The following is a 27,067-nucleotide window of genomic DNA, read 5'->3' on the forward strand; positions in this document are numbered from 1 at the left end:
ACACACACCTAATTATTTTATTTTTAATTTATTTTGTTATCATAACTTTTACATATTTTCAAGAGAAACTCAAAACAAACTACTTAATATGACATGAACAGCACAAAAATATGCACAAATAAACCACCAATAAATTGTCAGACTGAAATTAAACTCTAGAGAGGGCCCAATATTCCTCTCTTATCTTGCGGTGCGAAGTGCTACTTCACTGATGGAACTATGTGGCACTGTCGACAGCTGAGATTAGGTTTATGCAGTCACATTACAACCATTTACAAAGATAGAATGAAAAACATAAAGGTGAAAATGTATCTCCATCAAGCTTTGTCAGGAAGTGCTAGACAAGATTGCCTCCTTCACAACAGTCTACTATTTTGGCCACACATTTAAAATCACACTTTGTTTGATTTGTAAGACCAATTACTGTACTTCCTATTTTAAGAGCTCTATAACATAGAATATAAGAACAGTACTTGTAAAGGTAAGGCAAGGTTCACACTTACGCCATTTTAAGTCCAAAACTGCCAAGAATATTGTGCACGTTTGTGTGTGAATGTTAAGTCTTAACATTTTGACATTTACCCTCTCTATTTTTCACCATGTGATCTGAAATCCAGCTGAAGACATTACTGTTATTCTGACACAAAGACACTCTGCGGAATGCTGAAAAGAACGTCAACAGGTCCAACCGTTTTCAAAAACAGTTTGTTTAACACATTTTAATGTGTAACGTCCCATGCCCACTACTTAGAGCCATTTGTGAACATCACTGCCAGCTTTGTAAGATCACTGATCACTTAGTGAAACAACACATGAAGAAAACGCTGACCTACAATTCCTATCAGTCTCTAAATGATGCTTTCATTTCATTGCATGTGTCCCTTGATGTTCGTGAGCCCTCATGTTTGAACTGGGGTGAACCCTGGCCCACTGTCTCCCTGGTGTCTATGGAATAATCATGACGGAGGTAACTTAAGATGTGTCACTGGGTCTGTTGTTATAGGATAAGAAATGTTCAGAGACTACACCCTAATTTAAAACAGTGCTCTAAAATGTTAACAATTACATCATTTACAAAAATACAGAACTTTAGTCATTGTCATTTTCAGGTTGCCACACTGACAAATTAGTACTTTTATAAAATAGTCACATACTACAATGAAACTTCTGTATTTTTTTTTTTTTACCCCTTTGTTTTCTTCCATGACCTATACAATAAAACCTTTGTAGATAATATAAGCAGTTCTGCAGCCTTGCTTCTACTGTAGTGCGCTGTCTTGTGATGGTGGCAAGGCAGTGATGAGAGTGTGAGATCTGGAGGCCTAAGCGGACCTATCAGAAACCCCCCTACATCACAGACGGCTTTCAGAGACCCTACTGCCAGTACCGGCTCTTGCAGGGACACCAGCAGAACAGGGCCTGGCATAATAAATTACATTCAGTTTAAAATATACTCGGTTACAACACTGTGTCAATGACTAACAAAGAACAAAGAATGAAAACAAAATACACTTAATTAATATATTTCCATATACACCCATAAGGACATTTTTAAAATATATCTTAACAGAAGAGTAAGTAATAGTGCCTCATCCCAAGACTTAAAGGAGACTCGATGCAGATTGTCTATTAGTGACTTTCTTTTAGTCTCTGTCAAATCCCCATGCAAGTGTGCACCTACGCAAATGCTCTCTCTCTTTCTTTCTTTCTCTCAAACACACACACACACACACACACACACACACACACACACACACACACACACACACGAGAGAGAGCGAGAAGGAGAGAGAGAAAAACAAAGAGCGAAAAAAAAGAAAGAGGGAGAGAGAGAGAAAGAAAGAAAGAAATGTACTATACTGAAAAGTTAGGACTAATGTTATAATAGATACTGCATATAATGATGAAATCCACATAGAATGGTGTTCAGTGCTTAATGCATTTGGAAAGCTCTTAGCTCTGAAATAAAATTGTACATCCAAGGACAATAGAGATGAGAGAAGTAACTTGTCAGTGACAATGTGGATGCAGTATTCACACTTACTTTCGCAGTTAAAACTGGGAACAATTTAAAAAGTGATTACATCAACATTTCTTCTACCCCAAACATCATGTCATACTTGTTTTAGACCTATACCAACACAGTTATATCTCTAAATGCAGCTAAAGGTTTAAACATCTCACTTAAAAACAAAAATTAAACCCAATAAAACAAAATGTTTCCCACCTTCTTCCATATCAAATAATATTGACACAACACAATAAAAATGGTGAAATGTGCTATGAACATAAATCATCTTAAAATGTGTGTTTCTGTAGATTAAGAACTTCAGGCACTTCTACAGTTACTCAAACGGATGAATCATTCATTGACAGTGGTTGTCTATGACAACTTCAGAACAGACCCACCTGAAACTTATGGATGCCTTAGTAAGTCTGCTCTGCTATGACTTCCTCCTTTTGGCCTCTGCCAGATATATTATTCCTCCCTGGCCATTTCTGTCCGCCTGCAGACACCCATACTATTTAACCACATAATCTATTTTTTTATTTTATTTTATGTCCAAATGGCACTTCATGTGGATGTGGGTATATGCCACTGTGATGGGACTGAAAAGGATTTGACAATGATGCACGATAAGCTTATTCAAACTCTAAACAAACTACGGAAATTTGTTGAAACTAATTAGAAATGTAGAATCTGTTAAACCGCACCATCTACATGTATTCATGTCATTAATATTTGTATGAGTTGGCATGGCGATTACCTATTACTTTTATCTGGATGGTAGTTCAATAAGTACAGGAGGTCAGGACAGATTTCCCTCCACAAGGGGGCACTGTGCTCCAACATAACAATTACTATAAGTATTGTTATTATTATTGATGTTGTTGTTAATATCATTATTATTACTACTAAGAGAAACAAATAATAAAAAAAAAACATATCAGGTCTTGGAGCAATGGTGCTTGATCATTCTCTAAAGTGGAGACATTAAACCGTCTCTGTAACATTCGTGGTATTAAGGAGAGGAGTAGAGTCAAGCCATGTCCATAGTGACCATAACAGGTCTAATTCTGGGTCATTACACAAAGTTCTTCTCCATATAATTCTTACACAGCACATAGGATACTGCATAAAACACCAGTCATGTCTTTCCTGAAAGTGCAAATTAAGTTTCCTTGGTACATAATGTTTTAAAAACAAATATGAAACAAAAATAAAACTCAAGGTTACACATTTCCATAAAGTCTCCACATTCACAAGTTTTGTGTATGTACATACAATAGTTTGATTGTGTCAAATACATGTACTAGTACGAAACTAGTATTCATTCTAGTATTACGTTACTCTTATTGGTATAGTTAACATTTGAAGTCGGCATTACTGTAAGGAAAAAGGTGACTGCTTCTTAATTCTTGTCTTAGCATGCATGTTGCTGCAGATCTTGTTTGAAGAACAGGTTATATTTACAGAGGAGCTGTGGGGGACCTCTAAGTGCAGCATGATGATGACACTCCGTTTCTTGTTGATTAGCTATTTCAAGATTATCTGTTTCAAGGAAGCAAACAGGGTGAGAGGTTGGTTACTTATAGAGATGGGATGGACCCGACCACTAAAAGACAATTTGGTTATTTTCCTATTCAACATGAATGATAACGCACAGTAACAGCCTAGATGCGTTGCCCTAGAGACGTGACATAAATGTAGATTTGTGTTTGGAATGTGCACTAAAGGACAAGGGACGTTGTTCAGCCATTGACAAACGGGTATGACTTATCTATGGAGTAAGGAAGCTGTCAGAATGTTCGTGCGTATAAAATAGATATACGTGCATATTTTTTGAAGTTGAGCAGAAAATACATATTTGTAAACTCTGACAAACACAAAATGCAACTGCACGATTACGATTTCTTCATTGTGAATACGAATTCACGAATTACAAACACGATATACAACTTCACGATTACGGTTTCACAAATTACAAACACGAAATGCAACTCCACAAGTTACGGTTCACAAACGTGACTAAACTGTCAAAAATACGTCACCACTTTCATACGTCACCACAGACATTATTATTGAGCAGAGGATACATCGATCCCACAGACTGCGCATGCGTTCAAGTTCCCGACCAAAGCCAAGAGAAACCATAGTAGTGGCTTAACAACACGATCGTGACCGGGGTGATAAAAACATGAAATTTGGCACACAGTTAGCTTTTACCCTATCAAATGATATTAGAAGGGGTGCCCAAGTGAAACTTGTTTCGTTTTAAGGAGATTTGAAGTTTTGACCAATATCAGGATATGCGTTACCTGTGGTACCTGTGATTTTTTTTTGCCTAGAAATGCTCACCAAATAAGTGTTATTCATGTATGTTTGTGTTTTATAGTTTGCTTTTTATATGTGTTGGTTTAAACAAAGTAGCAAAATTAAAATAAACAGACAAAAATACCATGCGCGAGCTCATCCTAGATTGCGGAACGACGTCCTGGTACAATAACAACATAAATAGCCTTCACAGCATGTTTTTTTCGACATTGTGAACTGATTTATATTCAAATAATCTATGTTTCCAGTGTATTTCGCTTACAGGCTACTCTACACCTTTCATGACTTCAAATAACGTATTGATTAAGCATATAAGCCTATTCAGTGAAGCAGCTTGGCTCCCCGCTCACGGTTCTATGCGAGAGCACCCCATCTATCATCATGAAAGTAAAAAACAAATAACGATAAAATTAAAATAAATATTAATGTCATGGTCTGAGTACAGGTTCAATATTTGTAAAGTGTTTAATTTCTTGTGTTAGAGCGCCCTCTTGTGACCTTAGTTGGTATCTATAAATAATTTAGAATCCATAGCAACGCTTCCCGCTCCGTGTTTAGAGAATTGACCCTTCCGCGACCACTCCCCAAAACGGTAACTGATCAATCATAGCATAGCAACGGTTACTAAGCTCGGGACCTCAGTCAAGCGAGCCATTTTGATGAATGGAAGTCAATGAGAGAGATGTCTGCTCGAGAAGAGAAAATGAAACGTTGCGCTTATGGAGTGTGTAATTCTGACAGTCGATATCCAAAAAGGCTGGAGGGAGGGGTAACATTTTATCCCTTCCCGAAACCCAAGACCCAGAGAGAGAAATGCCTGTTGTGGATCAAACAATGTAGACGACCCCCCCCCCATCAGCTGAATGTCAGCAACGTAAACAGAAGCACCTACTTTGTTCCAAGAAGCTATGTCCCTAAAATCTGCCCACTGCATCGAAAACGTGAGAAAACCCTTGCTTAAAATACGATTCAGTTTTACCACCTTACATGTTTGCGTAGCGGCGACTGTGTAGATAATAGAACAAATAAACATAGCTGGAATGAACCTGTTAGCCTTAGCATTTGTCTGTCTACAAACACGGCATGTAATGTCGTGGTTGTAGCCTATATAAGCATATTGCAGACCCTTTTGCCTGCTTCGATCTGAGATCTTGCTGTTTTTCCAAAAAATACTTATGATTTCTTTGGGTAGAGCTGAAATTGACACGGTTGAAAACATGTTGCCACCCCAATCATACCAATGCTGAGAACCTGGGAAACGTGAATGCTTGACTGATATACCAAACGTTGCTAAGGGGGGCGGAGTTTGCGGAAGGGTCAATTGGTGTGATTGATTACTACGGAGAACGCTAGTTACAGTTTCTAAGATTTCCACCTGCATTTTAATCATATCTTACTCCCACGAGGGCAGTGCTCTTTTACAGCTTGAAATTAAAGCATAAGAGATTAAGAAAGGAAGACAGTCTATCTACATTCATTGCTTACATCGACATTCTTAGTTTTGAGTTGTTAACTTGCTGGATAGCCAAGTCAAACTTAGCAAGGCCAGTCACAATTAACATTTTTCTACTGATCTGTGCTATTAATGTATGTTCTGCACGATTACAATCATTTCGAGCATTTTTATTTTCCTGTTTAAACAGTGAGAGGCAGCGACGAGCTGTGCCTCATCTGCAATTTTCAATGAATGAGCCTAATATGCATTGAGATGCGTGAGAATAATTACTCATGCATCTTCATTTGCTGAAAGAATTTACGTTTTGTTAGGCCTATATAGATGGAACCGGGAAGGCTGGCTTGTTACCGGCATCATCGTGTTTGAAAGCACGTTATTAAAAGCGTGTGTCCGATGTGTTAATGCAATGAATGAAACTTAGTCTAAGGTGATTTAAAATGACACCAAATTAATTTCGATTATTCTGCCGTTGGAATAATCCGAAATTAATTTGGTGTCATGTAAAATCACCTTATAAGTTTCATATTATTGAACATATAAACGCTGTAGTCTGAATCATTTTTATCTGCGCTGTATAATAGGCCTACATGTTGGGGATTAGCCTGCCTGCATACCCGTTCGGGATGGATCGGTCACAACTAAAATTTTGAGCAGTTTCACTTGGGCACCCCTTCTAATATCATTTGGAAGGGTAAAAGCTAAATGTGTGCCAAATTTCATACTTTTATCACCCCGGTCACGATCGCGTTGTTAAGCCACTATCAGTTTCTCTTGGCTTTGGTCGGGAACTTGAACGCATGCGCAGTCTGTGGGATCGATGTATCCTCTGCTCAATAATAATGTCTGTGGTGACGTATGAAAGTGGTGACGTATTTTTGACAGTTTAGTCACGTTTGTGAACCGTAACTTGTGGAGTTGCATTTCGTGTTTGTAATTTGTGAAACCGTAATCGTGGAGTTGTATTTCGTGTTTGTAATTCGTGTTTTCGTATTCGTAATGAAGAAATCGTTATCGTGAAGTTGCATTTTGTGTTTGTAAGAGTTTACAAATATGTATTTTCTGCTCAACTTCAAGAAATATGCACGTATATCTATTTTATACACACGAACATTCTGACAGCTTCCTTACTCCATACTTATCAGGTGGTTACTCTACCACATATTCTGATTCACTGAAGTCTTAAACATTAATGACATGAAATATTCAGTTGGCATGTGTGTATTTAAACATCATGGGAAGAAGATGATATACAATTCACACTTCACTAACTTTTCTTAAAATGCTGATGAGAAACTGCAACAAATCTTTTGATGCAGTACGAGACATAATCAAGTCAAACACGATGGATGTCCTTGCTTTGTTTGGTAATAGAACTGGTCATCATACGAAAACAAAAAAGGGTACTGAAGGAAAGGAATACAAACAGGTCACAGATATGTACCTACATATCCACTACATTTGTTCAACCTATTAAAACTGCATAAACTAAGTTGGATTTAGTAGACTGCTCCTGTCAAACACAGAGTTCGATTCAACCAGAGGCAGAGTTTTATCTTGCAGCTGAAAGAACATCTGCATACAAGTAAGTGTAAGAAAGCTGTTGTCACTAATGTCAGCACTGCGTATTAAGTCCATGAATCAAACCCCACCGTCAAGTCTGAGGTAACCCTTCTTTGTGTACAGTCAGCTCTGAGATTCTACACCATTTTAGTAAATGATCAATGAACGGCACTGTTTCTACTGTTTAACACTAAAACTGCCACCGCTCGCTTCCTACACCCCAACAAACTGCTCTATTGTTGAGAGAGGCTGACTGGTCCAGTGTTACCTAATTTAACCTTGTATTACATTGCCTAACATTGCCAATAGGGGGCAGTAAAGCACAGTTATAGAGAGGCTCCTTTAAGTTACAGAGGATGTGCACAGCCATTTCAGTTTCCTGGTCTTCTGGCTCTTCTAAAGCAGGTATATCTCCATTTGGAGAAATATAAAAATAAGCACCTTTTTCAGAGCCATAGGCTATATGATAAAAGCTGTCAGAAATTACAATAATCAAATATAATTTTCATTCATACTGGATCAAAATCTCAGGGATGACTGGCAGATGACTAATCGACTTGCTTGACTGACACCTTGCTATTACGTATGAAAATAATTATGAAAGTAATTATGGAACGCCATAGCTTTTCACTCAGAGGTATCTCCAAGAAGAAGATGACAAGGTAGTATCAATAGCCCCAGCATTAGTGCATTTCTATCTTCTTTTATTGCTGTTTAAATAGATCTCCAAGGCAACAATACAAATAAAAATGCTGATAAAAAGGGAGGTCATATAAGCAAAAACATGCAAAAAAAAACAATGAAGGAAATTAAGCAACACAACACAACTACTAATCGCATATGTGGGATCTCTAAATAAGTGCTTAGCATTGTTTTTAATTTTTAGATCCAGTTATATTATTATGTCCTTACCAAATTTAGCCTGACAAATTGTGAGTAGATGTAGGGTTTTTAAAGTAATCCTGATTGTCTGCCCACAGGACTGACAATGACTGGCATCTCTCTGATTTGAATGCATGGTATAAATATTAACGTCAGGCAACGCGCACTTATTTAGAGTTCAGGGGTCTATGAAAGAAAGCTTCAAAAGGAGCAAACCTGATTGGCTGGTGCTGTTGCTGCGTAGGGGACACTTGTGGCAGGAGTTGTTGCTGCAGAGAACGAAGCAGGCGGAGCACTGTACATCATGGGTACTTTTTTCAGGAAGGGAACCATGGAAGCAATGAACAAGTAGGTGGAGCATTATGGTAACCATGGCGAAGTTTTTTTTTTTTTTGGTTGTTATAACCAACACAGCGGCAAGCCATCGTTAGGTTAGACCAGCAGATGGCATGCAACAGAGCAAAGCAAGAATCAAAGAGAAATACAAATAAAGCACAGGAGAGAAATCAAAGCAAGAAAGGCAGATTACAGACACAACACAGTCAAGAAATGAGTTAGAATATCAGTGAATTCCCAGAGCAGTTTTCAGCATGATCAACGCCAAATGCGGGGAGACCCTCAGTTGTGCGCTTTCAAACCACTAATGCGGTGAACCTGCAATCTCGTGTCACTAATGCAACCTTTCATTTAATTTATCTTATTTAAACAATTCCATTTCTTGTTTTTTTTTTTTTTTTTTAAGAAGAGAAAATATTGGATGCCAAAAAAATCTCTGGGAAGCTGATAGAGTGTCCTGAAGAATGGGACACAACAGCGTGGAATATCTAGAGTATGTGGAAGGGCGTGAGGGTTGGGAGGTACTTATTGTGTAATAATACACTATTGGGGGAGTGAGACCAAGGGGAAAAGGTATGAAACGGCGCAACAACAAGGGCAACATTCATAAGACTAATTATACACCAGAGGCTGATCAGGAAGAGCAGATAGCCATATGAAACACATACAAGAGACACACACAATTACACTTTATGCATACAACTGACTCTCTGACAGCTGGTTTAAAATGCCCGCATGAAGCTATTTTTAAGCATCCCTCCCCCCAAACAGTTTTCCCAATCACACACCCCCCCTCCCCCCCCCCCCAGTTAAGGAGGAGTCAATCAAGACGGTCAAATCAAGAGAGGCCTTTTAGATCAACTGTGAGAGCGCGTCAGTCTGAGCCATCCGTCCGAAAAGACGAGAGAAATAAAGAAGCAAGGGACCTACCAATGCTGGTAGCAGGAGTCATGCACAAGACTTGCCCTGGATGATTGTGCAGTGGAGAGTGAACAGAGGGTTAATAAGGGGTAAAACAGATTAGCAGAGTGCTCGCTCTCAGCATGCTGCCCGTCCTCACTCGCACCCTCGCATCTTCACATGTTCATCCTGCGCTCCGCATGCAGACAACAGGCATGCCACCCCTGCACTACAGGCCGTGGCCAGTCTGCGAGGGAGTGTGTGTGTGTGTGTGTGTTAATGCGCATGTTTGTGTGTGTGCGTGTATAGAGGGGGGGGGGGGGGGGGATTGTTGAATACAATGAGTGGTGTATATGTGTGTGTGTGTGTGTGTGTTGTCGGTACCTAGCTTATGCCAGTGAGCAGCATGCATGTGTGCATCCATGTGTATTCGTGTCTTGCTTTCTCAAGTGTGTGAATTTTACAGGAGTGATTTTCACGTCAACCTTCAGGCATGTGTGACTGGAGCATGCGGAGGCCTGTCACGTCCCGCCACCTGACAGAGACAAGGCTGCCAAGGCTGGGGAGGAGCGGAGACAGAGGGCCTGACAGAGCAGCGAGCGGCGCTAAGGGGCTAGGAGGAGCTGGAGGCAGTGGGAGCTCAACACAAGCCTTGGAGAGGCACAAGAGTGCCACAATATAAAAAAAGAACTTGGTGAAAATCAGAGATCAAACTAGACTTCTGTCAGTGACGGTTTCTTTTGCAAAAGGCCCTTGCCATCTAATTAACACTAATTGCTCTGAGAAATACAAAATTCCTCAAGGGAAATAGGAGCATCATGCTTGTCTGAGCGAGGTGGAGGACAATACTGGTAGATATTCACATCTGATGGTGTAGCATGCTATGACTAATTTGCCCTGTTCTTTGTGTAATATTGATATATATGTGAATGTTCTGTCGCTAGATCTTGCTGCGCTTGCATTGCATTCTCAGACTGTATTGAGATCACACAAAGACAATCAATGACTTGACCCCGACAATGACATAAAGAAGCTATTACACACTCTTGCTATCCTGTCTTCCCTTGTATTGATTGTTTGTTTTTTTGTTTGTTTGTTTTAATCTGACAAACCCTGACTGCAGGCTAAACAGCACGAGGAGTGTCTGACTACTGGCTCCCTACTGAGCCCTAGCTAGACGAGTGGCCAGCATCAGCAGGGCCCGTCCTGGCCTGGGAGAGGGAGCAGTGACCTTGGGCTTACCGTTGTGGAAGAAGGAGTGCTGCATCTGCGCGTTGGCCAGAGCCTGCTGGTACTGCAGAACACTGTGGTTGAACAGAGCGCTGGCCCCGTTACTCTTCTCAAACGCTTGTCTCTTTGGTAGGGGCTGCAAGACACTGTGGGGGTAGGCCTGTGGGGAACAGAGTTAGAGAAACCGTATTAATGCCACAAAGCTGGTAAACATTTCACACACACACGCACACACACACGCACAGACACGCACACACACTTTACTAGTATAAAGAATTGACATATAATCGGCCAGTGCAAAATTGTTTTATATTTACATGCATACTAACACATTCTAGATTATTCAGAAGATTCTAGAAATGTTTCAAGTAATTATGGAATTATGGATATACACAACAATCAACACATTTTCAAACAAATATTATTATAATAGGTTTTACAGGTTAAATGATAAATGGTTTTGTACACATACTGGATGACTCTACTTGTGACATACACAAAAAAGCCAAATCAATTCTGTGAGTGGCTACAGTACAATTAAAGCTACATGCAAAGCGAAAGGTGAAAGGTCCAAGTACCAGATCTACAGTTGCCTCGATGGGTCGCTTCACTGCTTTGGCAGTCGACTGAGTCTTTAAATAGCAGGCAGCGAGCACATGATGGCAGTGGGCCAATGGGATTCAAGCGTATTAACATACAGGTAACAGCAAGCAGAGGTGCGTCATGGGGGGACAGCATTGCATTGTGGATAGGTGAGAAGAAAGAAACAACAAAAAGAAAAAAACACAAAATAATCTGAATGCAGAATACCAAACATACTGAAACAATAGCATGCTTATAAACAGAAATCAGCACTTTAAAGAGACACGTCCCGAATTAGTGGGTGAGCAAACTGGGTCTGGTACACCCTTGTTAAAAGCAGGACACATTACACACATCTTGTTCAGCTTCTCAGACACTTGCTTACAGTAGAAATAATACTAAGTACTTATAAACAGAAGACTAATGACATCTAGAGTATATAAAAGACTACAAAACAGTTCAGTGCATTTCTACTCTGTCTACATTTAATATTGCTCAATGAACTTTGCCAATCTAATGTACACTGGCTTTAATAACTGACCCAATGACTACCACATGAAAAAATGCAGTCTCACCCACCTAGACTACCTACATGCACAGCAGTATGAGCAGGGACGGACAATGTGGAGCTCTGCTTGTTCTCATGCTTGCCCATGACGCCTCTTTGTGTTATGGGCTTGAATCATTGGAAAAGTCAATTTTCTGTACTGTCGAAAGATTTAATTAATATTTCGTAGGAGGCAAGATGACTGGAAAGTGGGAACGAATTATTCCATATTATACTCTATGGTAGGTCTGCTGGTGAATTTGGGGTTGATTATGATTATTATTTTCCAGTTCCATTACTATTTCACATTTGCCATGAAAGGCATCTTTGCGTGAAATAAGTATTTTTCATTATAATATTAAATAACACTGAACAATGCATGATTCAATGATAGCACCAGAAAGAAAATGAGCAAAACACGCAAATTCATGAACTTGAAAAAGTAAAAGAAGTTCATTCTAGAATGATAATGGTATGCAGCATGAAAATAAATAAAAAAGAGCATGACTGGCATCTGAATTAAATTCTGAGTATGGAAAACGAACATTTTTAACTTAATTCTGATAAGATTGGACATTTGCATTTCCCCCATACAACAAAGCTCTTTAAATCAGGGATCATGGGGGAAGTTGTGGGGATCTGTCATGTGGAGATATGAACCGCTAAAGACCAGCAGGGGTTGGCTAATTCATATCCTCTAGACAGGGCTGAAGGCCAGCCTCACACATCACTGGTCAAGTGCACAGAGAGTCAGGCTTCTCAATGTGCAAAGGTTTGCATGAATGTTCACATACAAACAAAATCTCACAATTAAACTAGACAGCAACTAAACAGTCAGCAGTCCTCTCGGGCCGTGTGTGTACATCTTATGTGCTAAGATTGGCCTGCAGCAGCCTACAGTGGGTGTTTGTTTGTTTGTTTGTTTTTGTTTATTTATTTATTTATTTATTTATGTAAATAATTCTTTCATGGGGCAATCACATCACTAAAGCAGGGCTCCACATGTGTCATCTCCGGTAAGTCACGCTACCAGTATTAGACCCTCACTGAATAAGGCCTTTAATATGAATATATCATAATATGAATGACTAAGGCATTAAATATGAATAATTCTATCAAGTCTATCATGGGCCTTGAAGGGGTTTGCTGGAGACGGGCTTACCATGGCTGCAGCGGCAGCCGCGTGCGCAGCCTGGTTCTGGGTTGCCTGCTGCTGGGAGGCCTTTATTTTAGCCAACAGGTGAGCCGGCGGGTGGAAGTACTTGCACTTGTCGCGGGAGCAGCGGCTCTTGACGTAGTCCATGCACACGGTGACGGTGTTGTCGCTCGTGTCGATGGTGGGGCTGTCGCTGGGGTGGGCGAAGCGGCAGTCCGTTTCGCCGCGCGCACAGTTGCCGCGCTGGAACTCGCGACACACCTGGCACAGCAGACACAGAGAGATGAAAGATGAAGGGGGAGAAAGGAAGAGGAAAGGTCTCGCCCAGCCATCTTTTAAATGGACTGAGATGATTTCAAGAATGATGGAAGATAGGAATGATAACAGTTCTCTTTTTCAAGTTGGTGCAAAGAGCGCAACTGCAGGGCAGCGCAAGGATCGTGATTTCACATGAAGTAAAAATCACACAAGCATGTTTTCGATGCATCTTTAGTGCGAATAGGTTGCTTTTGAAGTTAGGAACCAGAGAAAAAAATACACATGCCTCCCAACCTATTGGGATCACATAAAATACTGGCACCAGTCTTCACACAATTTCCTCAAATTAAACTCACTCAGCACAAGACAGTGTACACCTTGTCTTCATGTTTACAGGTCTGACACTTCAAACATTCATCCCCAAGGTATTTTGCTCTTGATAGTGTTATTGCTACACTGTAAACATACAGCTGCTTTCAAAAATCAAAGGCATGAGAAGGAAACAGCTATACATATTTACTTTAAAATATTCAAATTCACTGACATCCCAATTCAAAACCAAATCATAAACCAAGCACAGGCACAGTCTTCAATTATAACAGAATATGTTTCTAATGTCAACGACTAATGTCAACATTAGAAGCTAAGAACCATATCAATCATATGCTGTAAAATGTACATTTACATTATGATTTGATTTCGTACAGACTTTGATTTGATTTCGTAAGGACAGCCCAAGAACATGATTTAGTTTGAGGCAAGATTATAACAGTCTGAAAAATGACAAGTGCAGCCAATAAGTGAGTTGTCAAAAATTCTACAGTAAATTAGATTTTTGTCTTGAAGTTACGTTGGCAGTGTTTCTGAACAGGATAGGAAATGGGCACCTCTAGTTTGTCGGAGCGCAAAGCCTTCTGGGTAGGAGAGGATGACGAGGCGCTCTGGACTGTGACGGGGGGGCTGCCAGGCATCATGACTTGGGTGCTGGGGAGCATCTCCGTGGAAACCAGCCCCATCCCATGAGGCATGGACGTCATGTAGGGGGAGTAGCTGATGCACGGGCTGCTCCCAAGACCCTGGTTCATAGAAAACTGGGGCTGAGGAGGAAACAGACAGAAAACAAGGCTCAGTCTTCTGAAGCATAATGCTGTGAATGCTGTAAAACACTTCATTTAGGCCAGGGACATGACCAATATCTCAGGTCTCAGCCACAGTTCATTAGTTTGATACTAAAACGTTGATTGTCTGGCTTTTTGTTAAACCAATATATTGAGAGCAGCCTCTGACTTCCTCCTTTATGTACTTTATGTTAGTACATTTAGCAAATGACAGTTGCGTACATTAGAAGTTATGCATTTATTTTGTTAGTCAGTGTACACCTTGGGTATCGAAACCATGACCTTGGTGTCGTTAGCTCTTTGCTCTACCAGTGATGCCTGTCAGCTGTAGGGAGCTATGACTAGACAGTGAATCATCGTTCATCTCTAGGTAAGGTGTAGGTCGGTAAACAGAAACATTCAGAGGGCCAGTGCTGGATGACCTGCACTGTCATCTGGTGTAAGATAAGCACACTCACGACTGGGGGCATGCTAGCGCCGGGGATCATGAACTGCATCTGCTGGGCCAGCATAGCGGTCGCCGTCTTCTGCTGAATCAGGTTGTTGCGTCCGTTGATCTCCAGCTGGGTCTTCAGGTGAGATGGTGGGTGAAGGTACTTGCAGTTCTCACGTGAGCAGCGCCCCTGCGAATGGTAAGCGATTCAGTGGATGAAGAACGCCAATTGCCTTAGATTGACAAACACTGCCAATAAAACTGTGTGACAAACGGTACCTTCCACTCAACCTGGATCAGATCTGAGAACAGCAGACTATGTAATGTGGCCATATCAGCACCACCCACTGTCAACCATTAAGTTGCCAGCGTGATCATGAGCGGTCAAATTACATATGCTAAGTGTGACAATGACATGTGATCATGAGCGGTCAAATTACATATGCTAAGTGTGACATTGACATGCAAATCACACAGAGGTCTGAGCTCAACTCCATTTCACATTAAAATCCAACAGTACAGATTTCATAGATTTGGAAAGATTAGAAAACATACATGTTAAATACTGAATTTGTGTTTCTCAAAGTAGCCAAACAAATCTGATGATCACTGACTATATCCTCACCCAACTAAAAAGAGGAATATCACTGACCAAGGTCATTACAAAATGCAATTATTTTCTCCAGTCTTGGTGGTGCTGCTGGAGAGGTGTGGCAGCAGACAGCTTGTTACGGCTGACTATCACTGAGCACCGTGATCAAAAGACCAGAGCGTTTTACACACAGCTTCCCCAATGCCAGCCAAGCAGCACTCCATCTCGTACGCTAAAGCGCTTCAAGCAAGGCTTCCATGGGAAAGAATCTGACGAAAAATTCTAGTCTGATGGCAGACAGTGTTGGTATGGGAACGGCAAAAAGGGTGTAAGCTGCAGGCTCTTTAGGATGCTGCTACTGCCAAGTTAGAGCACAACTCTGTGAAACACTGGAGAATACAAGAGCTGACTGCACAGAGCAGAGCCATCCACTGTGCTCTAATAAACTCAGTCTAGTCTAGGCATGATAAGGATTGATCCACCGTTTCAATAGTTTAGCAGGACACCGTAATGGTCCCGTCTGATTGTCCTATGACAGGGGGTAGCTCTCTGAACCAGCCCTCCCTAAAAGAGGCTTAAAGGAACAGCTGAATGGCCAGAAAATGACTGCGTGCCTGCGAGCGCAGACAGGGGATCTCTAAGCACTGATATCCTACACTCCCTTTTGTTGGGAGATGGTCGAATGAAGTGCACATTCCAAAGAGCAGACTGACAGCAGCCTCTACTCCCTGCTCTGCACTCTGACTCCTGTCCCCATATGAGCTGGCTGAGCCAGTACCACACACTGATGCCTGCAGTACAACAGGGTGAATAATAAGGGGATTAAAAAAACGTACTGTTGTTAGATTTTAAACAATAAACAATGTTATTGTATGACTAATGAGCTCTGCGTCATCCCTGACATTTTCATATTTTCAGCGTTCATAAGCAATTTGAGTCCACAGGGATATCCACTTATTTCATAAACACATTACGGACACGGTTCATTACCAAAGCAGGTTTCTCATGAATGCTTAGAGGGTTTAAACGCTCACAGCTCCATCTCATCATATCTCAAACTAACATCCCCAATGCCTCAGTTATAGCATACTATTCTAACCTATAGTGCTTCTGCTTTAGCATACTATTCTAACCTATAGTGCCTCCGCTTCAGCATACTACTCTAACCTATAGTGCATTCTGACTGTCCTCTGCTGGTTGTCTTTGCTGCACTGCCAGTGAGCAAGTGCTAGGTAGGACAGGCAAATGGAAACTCTTCAGGATAGAGAGCAATTTAAGTGTATGCAGGACTACTGCTGTACAGCTCAATTCATTGACCTGGCTTTTCAGGAAGGACAGCCTGTTGGGAGGAAAGATTGACTTTTTCCTATGAGAAATGGCATTTGCATTCTATTTCAATTTCACTCTATTCTAGACTGTGAAGAGCAGATTGTGAGAGAGAGGGAAAAAAAGATGAATTGTTTATCTTGCCAACAGAGAGGGTCTGACCAAATCAGAGGTCTGTATCATCATCGGTTTGGTAGTCCTTTGAGAAGTCAAGAGTTTAAATTGGGTTTGTTCAAGCTGCACATAAATTATGTGGGTTCCTCCATTCATGTAGCAGGAGTCTGAATTATTGAGTGATGCAGAAAGCTCCCATGCAGCTGGGGAAAGCACAAACTCCCTATTCACAACCGTGAACAAAACACAACACTGTATTTGTAAAACTGAGGCGAGGAGAGAGAAAGGGGGGAAAAAAAACGCCTCAAACAAATGCCATCACCACTTTAGTAGGTATTAAACAATGAATGGGTTTAATAGCATGTTCGGGTCAGGCATTTTCCCCATTACTGACATGTAAGTGAGGGATGGTTGCCCTCTGCAAATCTATTTAGCGGTAGAGTGCTAATCATAATACCTACTGGTAATTAAGCTATTATGCTCGTCAGTAGGAATTACATACTTGTTGTAACAAGCGTACTGTTTTCGTAGTTGCATCTCAAGCCATCTGGTAGGTGAAGACCGAACCACTAATGTGGTTTACATTTCCAATTGTGCATTTGCTCACACCCTGCATAACATAAACATGCACACACTCCTCCACAATCACACTGAACAGCAGACAGACTTCTTAAGTGCCTTGCAGAAGCAAGGTTCCATGGCCCAATCCCACCCCAACTGCCACTATGGGGGTGGCAAAGACACACTCACACACACAGACACACACAGACACACACACACACACACACACACACAGTGGCCAGACACACACACACACACACACACACACACACACACACACACACAGACAGAGGCCAGGCACAGTGGGCCTTTATTCCAAGGCGTGTGGTTCAGTGGGGGGTGGGGTGGTCACTGAGCTCACCCCCACTCATCACCCATGAGCTGTGCTTGGTGTTCTGTGATGATCAGAGCATCATTCTTTTAAAAATGACTTCTGACAGATCTTATCATTCAGTTTCCCTCAATCCACCGTGGAGCAGCGAACATGCTAGAATTGACTAGGATGGTTCTGGTGCAATCTGGTACAATACACTACTCCATGCAGCTGCTTCACCCCAGTTCAGTGCAAGTGCACATTCAAGGGTAACTCTACTTTGTCTGCCATTAAGCACTGTCAAGATGGGACAGACACATATATCTTTATCATCTGGATGATAAATAGAAAGAAAACAGTGGCTTGTCCTCACCTTGATCTGCATTATGTTTGCCTCCCCGAGAGCTAAATGGAGGAGCATATTGTGTTGGCGTAATATTCCCTAATGGAAATCTATGGCCTGAATAAAAGGGTTATTGTTCAGCCGGTGTTAAATGGCTCTGACGGCTGCAATGGCAAGAACTCCATATATGTGCATAGACCCATGACAAGAAAGACAAACATATATCAGAAGTCTACTGTGAGTGTACCGGTGAGTGTTTCCATAAAGGCTGATACACCAAGTAAGAACACCTAATATAAGAGGGTTAATGCTCATCTTTAGAACTTTTTGGCCTTCATTCACACATGCGCATAGTCTGTATCTTTTCCCCTGAGGTCATTAAGACATGCATTTGTTTACTTCACTATTAAACCCCTTACAGATGGGAAGCAACAACAACTGCTGACATGCAGGATATTAATACCCCCAAACAATAGCGTGTGCGTAAGCGTGTGTGTGTGTGTGTGTGTGTGTGTGTGCACGTAAGTGTGTGTGTGCGTGCGTATGTGTGTGCGTGTGGGTGTGAGTGTATGTGTGCTCACTCAGCCGGTGTCTCCTCTGCAGATAAAGTGCAACAGTAACAGCTCCACAGCTTCCTTCTGCTGCTGCTGCTCGTGTTCTTGCACAGCCATGGGATCTGCAGTGGGACCCTGCAGCAGTCCATAGCTCCCCCTCCCCTCCCCTACCCCCCACCCCACTGCCTGGCCTCCAGCAAGGGTGCTTGCTGCCCACTGCCTCCACGCAGTGCTTCAGAGGACATCAGTAAGTCATATCTACTTAGGCCCCCACACGTCACACCAGCGTGGGTGCCGGCGCGGGTGCCTGCAGGCGACGGGGTGCCCAGCAGGTGGCTGTAAGAGTCCAGAAGGCTGGCGCCTCACTTCAGAAAGAACGCAATAGGTGACGTGGGACTGAAAATGACACTACAGTTGATCGATTCCTTCAGAAAGAACGCAAGAGGTGACGCGGGACTGAAAATGACCCTACAGTTGATCGATTCCTACTCGAGCCCCGTGTCACGTGAGGGCTTTTGATGTTGTTCACAGGATGATGGATGACCCCCTTGAACTCAGTTCTATATGCCACTGGGCTTCACCTGAACCAACACTCACCATCTACTGGTTGGCTGGGTCACTGGCTCACAGGCAATCTACAAACACTAGACCAAGGAACTACCGTGTTTGGTCCCAAGTGCTTTTGACACGGGCATAACAAGCTAACACAGGTTGAAAGCAGCTGAAATAAGCCAGACTGAGGTGAATAAATATGCAATGTTGTTGTAGGGGCGCGCCCAAGGAAAAGAACAAACATGGTTCATTCATTGACCATGGCTGATGGATGTCAATACATACATTCAACAAAAGTAGGAAAGGGAGGAAATGTTCTAAAAAAAAAAAAAAAAATCTGGAGATAAGGTTTCCAGAGACTCATTTAAATGCAAAAGTCATCCTGTTGAGTAAATATTTTACACAGCCAGTTATGACATGAAGTGCCCAGCCATGCTGCAGGCAGACCCCTGTGCTTGAGGGAAGGCTGGGGCTCCATGCTCTTCCTCCTAAAGGTTATCGAAGAGGAACTGCCCCTGAAGATTGCATCACAAATAGACTTGGACAGACCTGGAGCAAACATAACATGGCCTTTGTATTAAATTTCAGCCAATTCAATTCAAAGACTGCTTGGCCTTTCCTTTTCAGACAGAGAGAAGGGGAGGTCTATACAGGAAGAATGAGGCAAACAGTGGTCTGAAGAGCCAGTGAGGGGGGGCTTCAAAACTGACAGCCTTCTACTGATGAAAGACATCTTTGTTTTCCAGCAAGGAGGGCATGAGTAAACACAGCCATTTTAGGACCAACATGTGGTCAGTTTCTGCAGGTGTGACATTCAGTATGCTGAGCTGGCAAACCTGCTAAACTGATGATCAAGATTAATGCACAGCTAATCATCTTGCCCCAAGCATGGAGTCATTAATGTGGCTTAAAGGGTGGCACCCGAGACAGGTGGTAGATGCACCAATCTCTAACACACAAACAACATACTGCAAGTGCAAACTATCTAAATGATACCATTCAACCTCCATTTGTGTGGAAATTAAAGTAGGAATACAATTGTTTTCATCTATTTTTATGACAACAGCACATCAACAGTGCTGATCTGGGGGGCAATTTCTGCAAACAACATTGAGTTTTCAGCCGCCGCATTCGATCAACAAATAAGACTCAGACTGATAAAGCAGCATGTGGTGTGCTGGTCACCCCACCCACACACTGAATGTTAAACACTAGCGTGCGATAAACAAGATAGCCTGGGAGGAGACTAAGTGCACAGGACACAAATTTGTATCAGCTCCTGCAACTCTGTACAACAGACAGTGAGGGATATGAGGCCGTGACAGTGAGGTAGATGAGGCCGTGACAGTGAGGTAGATGAGGTTGTGACAGTGAGGGATATGAGGCTGTGACAGTGAGGGATATGAGGCCGTGACAGTGAGGGATATGAGGCTGTGACAGTGAGGGATATGAGGCTGTGACAGTGAGGGATATGAGGCCGTGACAGTGAGGGATATGAGGTTGTGACAGTGAGGGATATGAGGCCGTGACAGTGAGGGATATGAGGCTGTGACAGTGAGGGATATGAGGCTGTGACAGTGAGGGATATGAGGCCGTGACAGTGAGGGATATGAGGCTGTGACAGTGAGGGATATGAGGCCGTGACAGTGAGGGATATGAGGCCGTGACAGTGAGGGATATGAGGCTGTGACAGTGAGGGATATGAGGCTGTGACAGTGAGGGATATGAGGCTGTGACAGTGAGGGATATGAGGCCGTGACAGTGAGGGATATGAGGCCGTGACAGTGAGGGATATGAGGCTGTGACAGTGAGGGAGGTGAGGCTGAGACAATGAAGAAAGTTAAGATTGTTGTGGACTGTATGGTGGATTAAAACTAGTACTAACAGCAACATTGTATTCAATACCGCTTTGGAATAAAAAAAAGGGGCATTTAAAATCCATACACGTCAACTTTTCTGTCTATTCTCTGAGCCCGAGAGAGATTCTCACAGCTGTTCTAGCGGCTTGGAATAAATAATCCATTATTATCTCAGCTCAGAACGCATCCGGCACGTCACTCGACAGCTCACCCACAAACCCTCTCAAGGACTTCACACTGTCCGTCACGTAGGACTGACTCACATCAGCTTGAGAGAGCAACTTAACCCTTTCATCGAGCTCAGACAGTGGGCTGCAGGAACATGCTACAGTAGGAACATGCTACTGCAGGAACATGCTACAGCAGGAACATGCTACTGCAGGAACAACATGCTACAGCCAGATGACAGTGGCTGAGCTTTGTGAATGGAACAGCACTGTGCCGTCACCACCATTCAAACACACTCCAGCCACAGTCTCCCCTCGCCGCCCCAATGACCCAAATGAGCTTTAAAAAGAAAAGAGCCTTTAATCAGCTTGAAAGTGATACACATTGGCCCTCCCCCACCTGAGCCGAACAGCTCTGGGCCTGTCTGCTTACACTCTGCATCATCAGTATGCCCTGTCTAGGCTGCCTCAGCACTCTCTGCTCTACTCCCCTCCCCCTCCCACTGTCACTGCGTCCCCAGCTTTCCTCTACCTCAGCTTCTTTACAGGCCCAGGGGAGCGCTGCAGCCAGTAAGGAAAACAGCTCTTTTTTCCAGAGTCGTCATAACTGACAGCAAGGCCAACTAGGGTCCAGCAGGGCGGGCAGGTTTGCGACCTCTAAGCCTTCTCCCCTCCATAGCCAGACCCGGGTACAACACCTCATTGGTTAAAGGATCACACCGCAGACCAACACTGACTTCTGGAGAAGTGCCTTTAAATTTAAACCACCATTAAAAACCTTTGAAATCTTTAGTATGATCGAATAGCTTGGAAAAGCTTGTTTCAAGAAGTCAATTGTACATTCTTTGCATCCAAATATCAGAAAAACTAGTCATATGCAATGAGCAATGAGCCATCCCTCAATTTACATGACTACGTAAGTACTCAAAGCTCACCGGCATTCTAATAACTCTTGCCATACAGTTTTCATGTGGGGCTCCTTTTTAAATTACACTTCTTCCTAGTAGACAAAAACTACATAGCATCACTCTTAGCAGGGACCTGCACAGGAATTTTGTTGGTCTGCCCTGGACAAAAAGGGGCAACACAATAATTTTTCTCACTGCAGAGCTGCCACGCCCCCGTCATCTGATCGCATATTTTGCTAATATCATTTTAAACTCTCACTAACCGTTGCTGCCACGCCCCCATCCCCTGATCGCAAATATATATATATTTCCTTCGGAGGGGCAACTTCGGTCGAAGAGGGCAAATGGGCAGTTGCCCAAGCAACCTTAGCCCACTCCTGTGCACGTCCCTGACTCTTAGCCTGCTAGAGAATAGCCCATGTTGATGTCCTTCAGTGAGTGCCATTTGGGTTAGCAATGACTTTCCTCCTTCAATGTCAATTTTCCACATTTCAAGCATGACTCAGATAGTTTGATAGGCCAAGCTCACCCATGAAATCAGACCTCTGAATCAATTAACCGTAACCATTTACCAATAACGTGATGTTGACGTAACCATATGCTAAGCATCATACGTGAGTCCTGCATCTCATCTATCATTGCACTTTCTTTTCAGATAAAGGTTTTGCTGTAATATTCAGCAAATGCATTTTAAGCAGGTGTGAATTTTTGGTTGCTACATAAGTGAGGGCTGACCCATCAAAACCCATCCAAAGAAATACACCCAGTTTTTGGGTTGGGTGGTTTATTGAATGGCCATGGAAAAGTATTGGCAGTTGGTGGGCACACCCCTGCATCATTTAATCTAAAAGAATATTCTTTGCCTGTGGGCATTGGTGTTCCCCCATGAAAGTATACTTTAATTCGAAAAGAAAAATGTCTATAGTAACACTATGTAACAATTTGCCACCTTTTGTGTTATGTTTTTAAAGGCTTCTACTTTTGCTTTTGCTTTGGTGAAGGTAAAGGTCAGGTAATTAGCAGACTTACTGTCTGCCTGCAGCGATTAGGAATTGAGCCCGGGCCAGCCGCCGCCAGGGTGGTGGAGCTAACCACTGCACAACCACACCCCATATTCTGATGGGGACACCGGTGGTTCCCACTAGCCCTCCAGGCTATGCACTATGGAGTTATGTGGTCCACGTGAAAATGTGAAAGAAGCCTTCACAGCGCGTTAGAAACTGGGCTGCTGGTGGCCTTTGCAACGTGTTTGGGTCTGGAAGGTTTTTAGGTTGTTAGCATGCTAGTTTTACACCTAAACCCCATAATCCTGCTTTAAGTCATGCAGATGGGAGAACTTGGTCACTTGGTGCAGCCTACAATTTATGTACAGCTACTGATGAGTCATAAAACAGTGCCCATGATGCTCCTTTTCTTGGCTGGGCCCTACCTTCAGACACGAATAATGCATGTGTGTATTTAACATCGTGCTGAAAAGAAGTTAAATCACAAGGATAAAGTAAAGTCTGTTGCCAACAAAGATTTGGATGCAGAAGCTGTTTTTAAAAAACAGGACAGCTGTATTTATCTTAGAAAAACACATTTGTGACCCCTGACAAATAGTTAGAGGGAAAAGCAAACACCTGCCTCATGAACCCTGTGAGATGCAGAGGATTCCCTTTAGGAGGAACACATCAGGCCTGAAGACTCATGCATTGGACAAGGAAACATAATGAGAATGCTGTGCTGACTTGTCCAGCGCCCCCCAAAATCCCTAGAACTACGAATGAGCTGCTTAACATGTCAGTTATCAGCAAGCCCCTAAGGACAAATTACCAAATTCAATTTCAACAGAATCACTCGAAGTTTGAGGGCCTGCATTTGCTAAGCATGTCAAGGAATTTCTGCTGTGGGTGCTGCAAACGGTAGGTACGTATCAGTGGAGTTCACTAAATAGCTGTGAAATGAGCTGTAATAAGTCCTTTTGTATGAGACTCAAGGCTATCAGAAAGCTCTTTTTAATAACTGTAAAATGTTTTTGTGACATTTTAGACGATTATTATATATATACAATATATATATATATATATATATATATATATATATATAAATATCAGATTTATTAATCATTAGATTCTAATGGAACAGTAGTAGTGCTGATATAACACCTTTAACTCCCTACTTGCATCTCATTATGCAGCTGGACCTCTGGAACTATTCAACTCTCAACTGCCATGGCCATCACAAAACTCTCCTATTGCTGTAACTGAATAATCTACTTACAATAATACTTGACATAAACATGATTAAATCAACTTGAATATTTGCATCATGGTCAAAATAATTTAGTTACCGTACACAACTCAATTGTTTACCTCATTTCAAAATGTGATTTTTAAAGACTTAACATTTTTCTCTCACCAGTTTAATGTGGGATATTATGCAGAAGTGGGCTATGGAAATTTATTGTCTGGTCTTTTCAAAGAATTGTGCATGACATTCCTTACCTTCAGTGAGTCGAAGCAAGCAATAACTCTTCCATTTTCCACCTGGCAGCTCTTTGGTGGGTGTGCAAATTTGCATTCCTCATCACTACGTGAACATGTCCCTCTCTGAAACTGCCGACACACTTCTAGAGTCAGCCATTTTGTGTCACGTATTGAACTCAGGTTGAAAGCCATATCACTAGAAAGGTCTGACCTTAGCACTAGCCTGTTCAGATGAATCTGTAAGCACACTTAAAGATGGCACCAATGAGGAGTCTGGGAAATAGTTCTGACAATTGTGAGATCTGGTGAGATCTCAAATCATTGGTAGCAAATTGTTTTCGATGAAGCGGCAGTCTCCTGAATTGACAGTCAACAGACTATGCGTTCTGGATGGTTGCGTCCTGTTGAAAGAGCACTTTTATGAGACAGAGGCATTCCCAGTGCGTTCACCGTACAGACGAAGCATCAGTACCAATGCACCGATTTGGAAACAATCGTTCAATTTATACCACTGTAGTCAACGAGGTGCGCTTTTGGGAGACCTCAGTGCTAACACACTGTCGTAAGTTCTGAGTTTTCCACTGTGTCAGGTTTTTCCACATTGGCAATTCCTCCTTCTCCACAGTAAATCTTTCTGCTCGAGGTTCCTTCACCAATGAAATCAGACAGGGAGGCCAAAGATTTGCAAGCGAGGGATCGCCGTCTGAGCCAAGGTCTAGCAGGGGAGTGCTGGCATCAGATGCAAACATGGACCGGCGAGAAGTGTCGGGAGGGCGCTGGCATCTGAAAGGCACTTTCTGACAGAGATCTGTGAAGAGCAGAGAGAGAAAAATAAGGCTGAGTGTGAAAGGTCTATTTCAGCTCATTAGAATAGCACAGGCCCAGGAGTACTGGTGGAGGAACATTACTAATCCTATTAAAAGAAAGTGGTCTTCACTCTAATGAGATTTTCAGAGGGAATCTCTGTCTGAGCCTGTGGTGCATTCATGGACACTTTAAGCACATCAACAGACACAACCAAGCCATTCTCAACTGGTCGTCTCATCCTACCGTAGAACGCTTTAACATCTGTGAGGCCCCCACTCTCGTGCTCATATCACATTCATACAACCTGTTATCACTGAAGGAAGGAGCAGACCTCTTGCAAGCTGTTACGCTAGTGTACTGTTACACTGCTTCCCTGTAATTGCACCGATTGACATGCTATTATGGTAGCCCCTTTTCCCATTCAACACCAGCAATTCCTGAAAGTGAAAGTTTAGCAAAACAATCCCCATTCTTGCCCACTGATGATTTAAAGCAACAACAACCTAAATCAATTGGCTTGTATCGCAACTACTTGAAAATCACCTCTGTTCCAACAGAAGAATAAGCAGCTTAGACTATTCTTGACAACAGGTAGAGCGCCTGATTAAAAAGTGGGAGCAGTGTCTGATAACAATGTGCACTTTAAACTAATAGTATGCTTGATGTTTTATACACAGTTCAAAATGAAAGAGTATCATTGATGGGGGATTTATTTGTCTAAATAACTGGCCCTATAAAATGTTCTCACACTATTTTGCTACATAGCTAAGCAAGTTTCACTTAACAAAAATTAAGTCTGCTGCTCAAATTCTTCTTTAGCTAAAGACTTTTTCAAATATGGTGCAATGTGTACTGTGTTCTGACTTTCAGAGCAATCGGATCTGACCTGCCTTATGGAATGTGAACATTGTGGCAACTCAGAGGATTGGGAGTCCTCACGGATGGGAGGACGCCATATGACACCCCAATTAAACATAACACGATGCATAACCTCACACACCTGACCTACTCGAGACGAAAATCAGATCAGTGCACAAAGCCCTGAGTTACATGTGTGATTTCACAGAATTCTAAGACCCTCTCTCATGGTAAAGATCCATCCTATACATTGTGAATATGCTATATTCAGGCTTCGTTCGGCTTTTTACCCTTGACATTTGCCACCCCTTACTACTGTTTGGCAGCCTAGGGGGATTTTAATGGCAGCTATTGAAAAAGATGATGGTTAAGTAAGATCACTGCTGTTTTACCAGCTGTTGGCAGTATGGAGTTAATATCCGGCTAGAAGTGCTGATTATGCTTTGATGATACATGACTCACACAATCAAATTAAGGTTTGACATGCAGCTGACATGAGAATGTAATGGTTAACTTGGTGAGTCGGAAAAAACACACCAAGTGCAATATCTTGATAATTAAAGATTTAGATTGGGAACATTATCTAGGCGCCATCACTCTCTAACCACTGGCCAACCTCATGAGGACCTCACTATAACCGGACATGTTTTTTTTTTTTTTTCTACAGGCTGGTCAAATACACGTTTAGGGCAAACATTACAATCTAACATGGTAAAGGTTCAATAGACAGTCCATTAGAAAACAAACTGGTGGTAAGGGCAGTAACCATCAGACCTAGTCCTAATGACTATTGGAGTTCAAAGAGGCCACTCTGCTTGTGTTCCAGATGATGCAACCCTACAAATGCACTA

General features: G+C 42.2%; 1 protein-coding gene across 10 annotated transcripts in view; it reads right to left on the reverse strand.

Moving 5' to 3' along the window:
- Window positions 1-66: 66 nt before the first annotated feature.
- LOC308365210 (muscleblind-like protein 2a) overlaps window positions 67-27,067 on the reverse strand; it is a 31,360-nt gene continuing 4,359 nt past the window's right edge. For 4 of the 10 annotated variants that reach the window (XM_080838568.1, XM_080838569.1, XM_080838570.1 and 1 more), the window contains exons 2-8: window positions 24,570-25,359; window positions 14,820-14,984; window positions 14,131-14,340; window positions 12,992-13,246; window positions 11,279-11,332; window positions 10,713-10,860; window positions 67-3,553 (exon numbers count right to left, since the gene is read on the reverse strand). In XM_080838568.1, the coding sequence (XP_080694694.1) occupies window positions 3,426-3,553; window positions 10,713-10,860; window positions 11,279-11,332; window positions 12,992-13,246; window positions 14,131-14,340; window positions 14,820-14,984; window positions 24,570-24,743 (1,134 nt within the window). In that variant the 5' untranslated portion in view covers window positions 24,744-25,359 and the 3' untranslated portion in view covers window positions 67-3,425. Of the gene's footprint in view, window positions 3,554-8,450; window positions 8,546-10,712; window positions 10,861-11,278; window positions 11,333-12,991; window positions 13,247-14,130; window positions 14,341-14,819; window positions 14,985-24,569; window positions 25,360-27,067 lie in introns of all 10 variants that reach the window. The other 6 variants (XM_080838571.1, XM_080838572.1, XM_080838567.1 and 3 more) reach the window with 6 other exon arrangements.

This window comes from Sprattus sprattus, assembly GCF_963457725.1.
Source record: "Sprattus sprattus genome assembly, chromosome: 5".
Classification (NCBI taxonomy): Eukaryota; Metazoa; Chordata; class Actinopteri; order Clupeiformes; family Clupeidae; genus Sprattus; species Sprattus sprattus.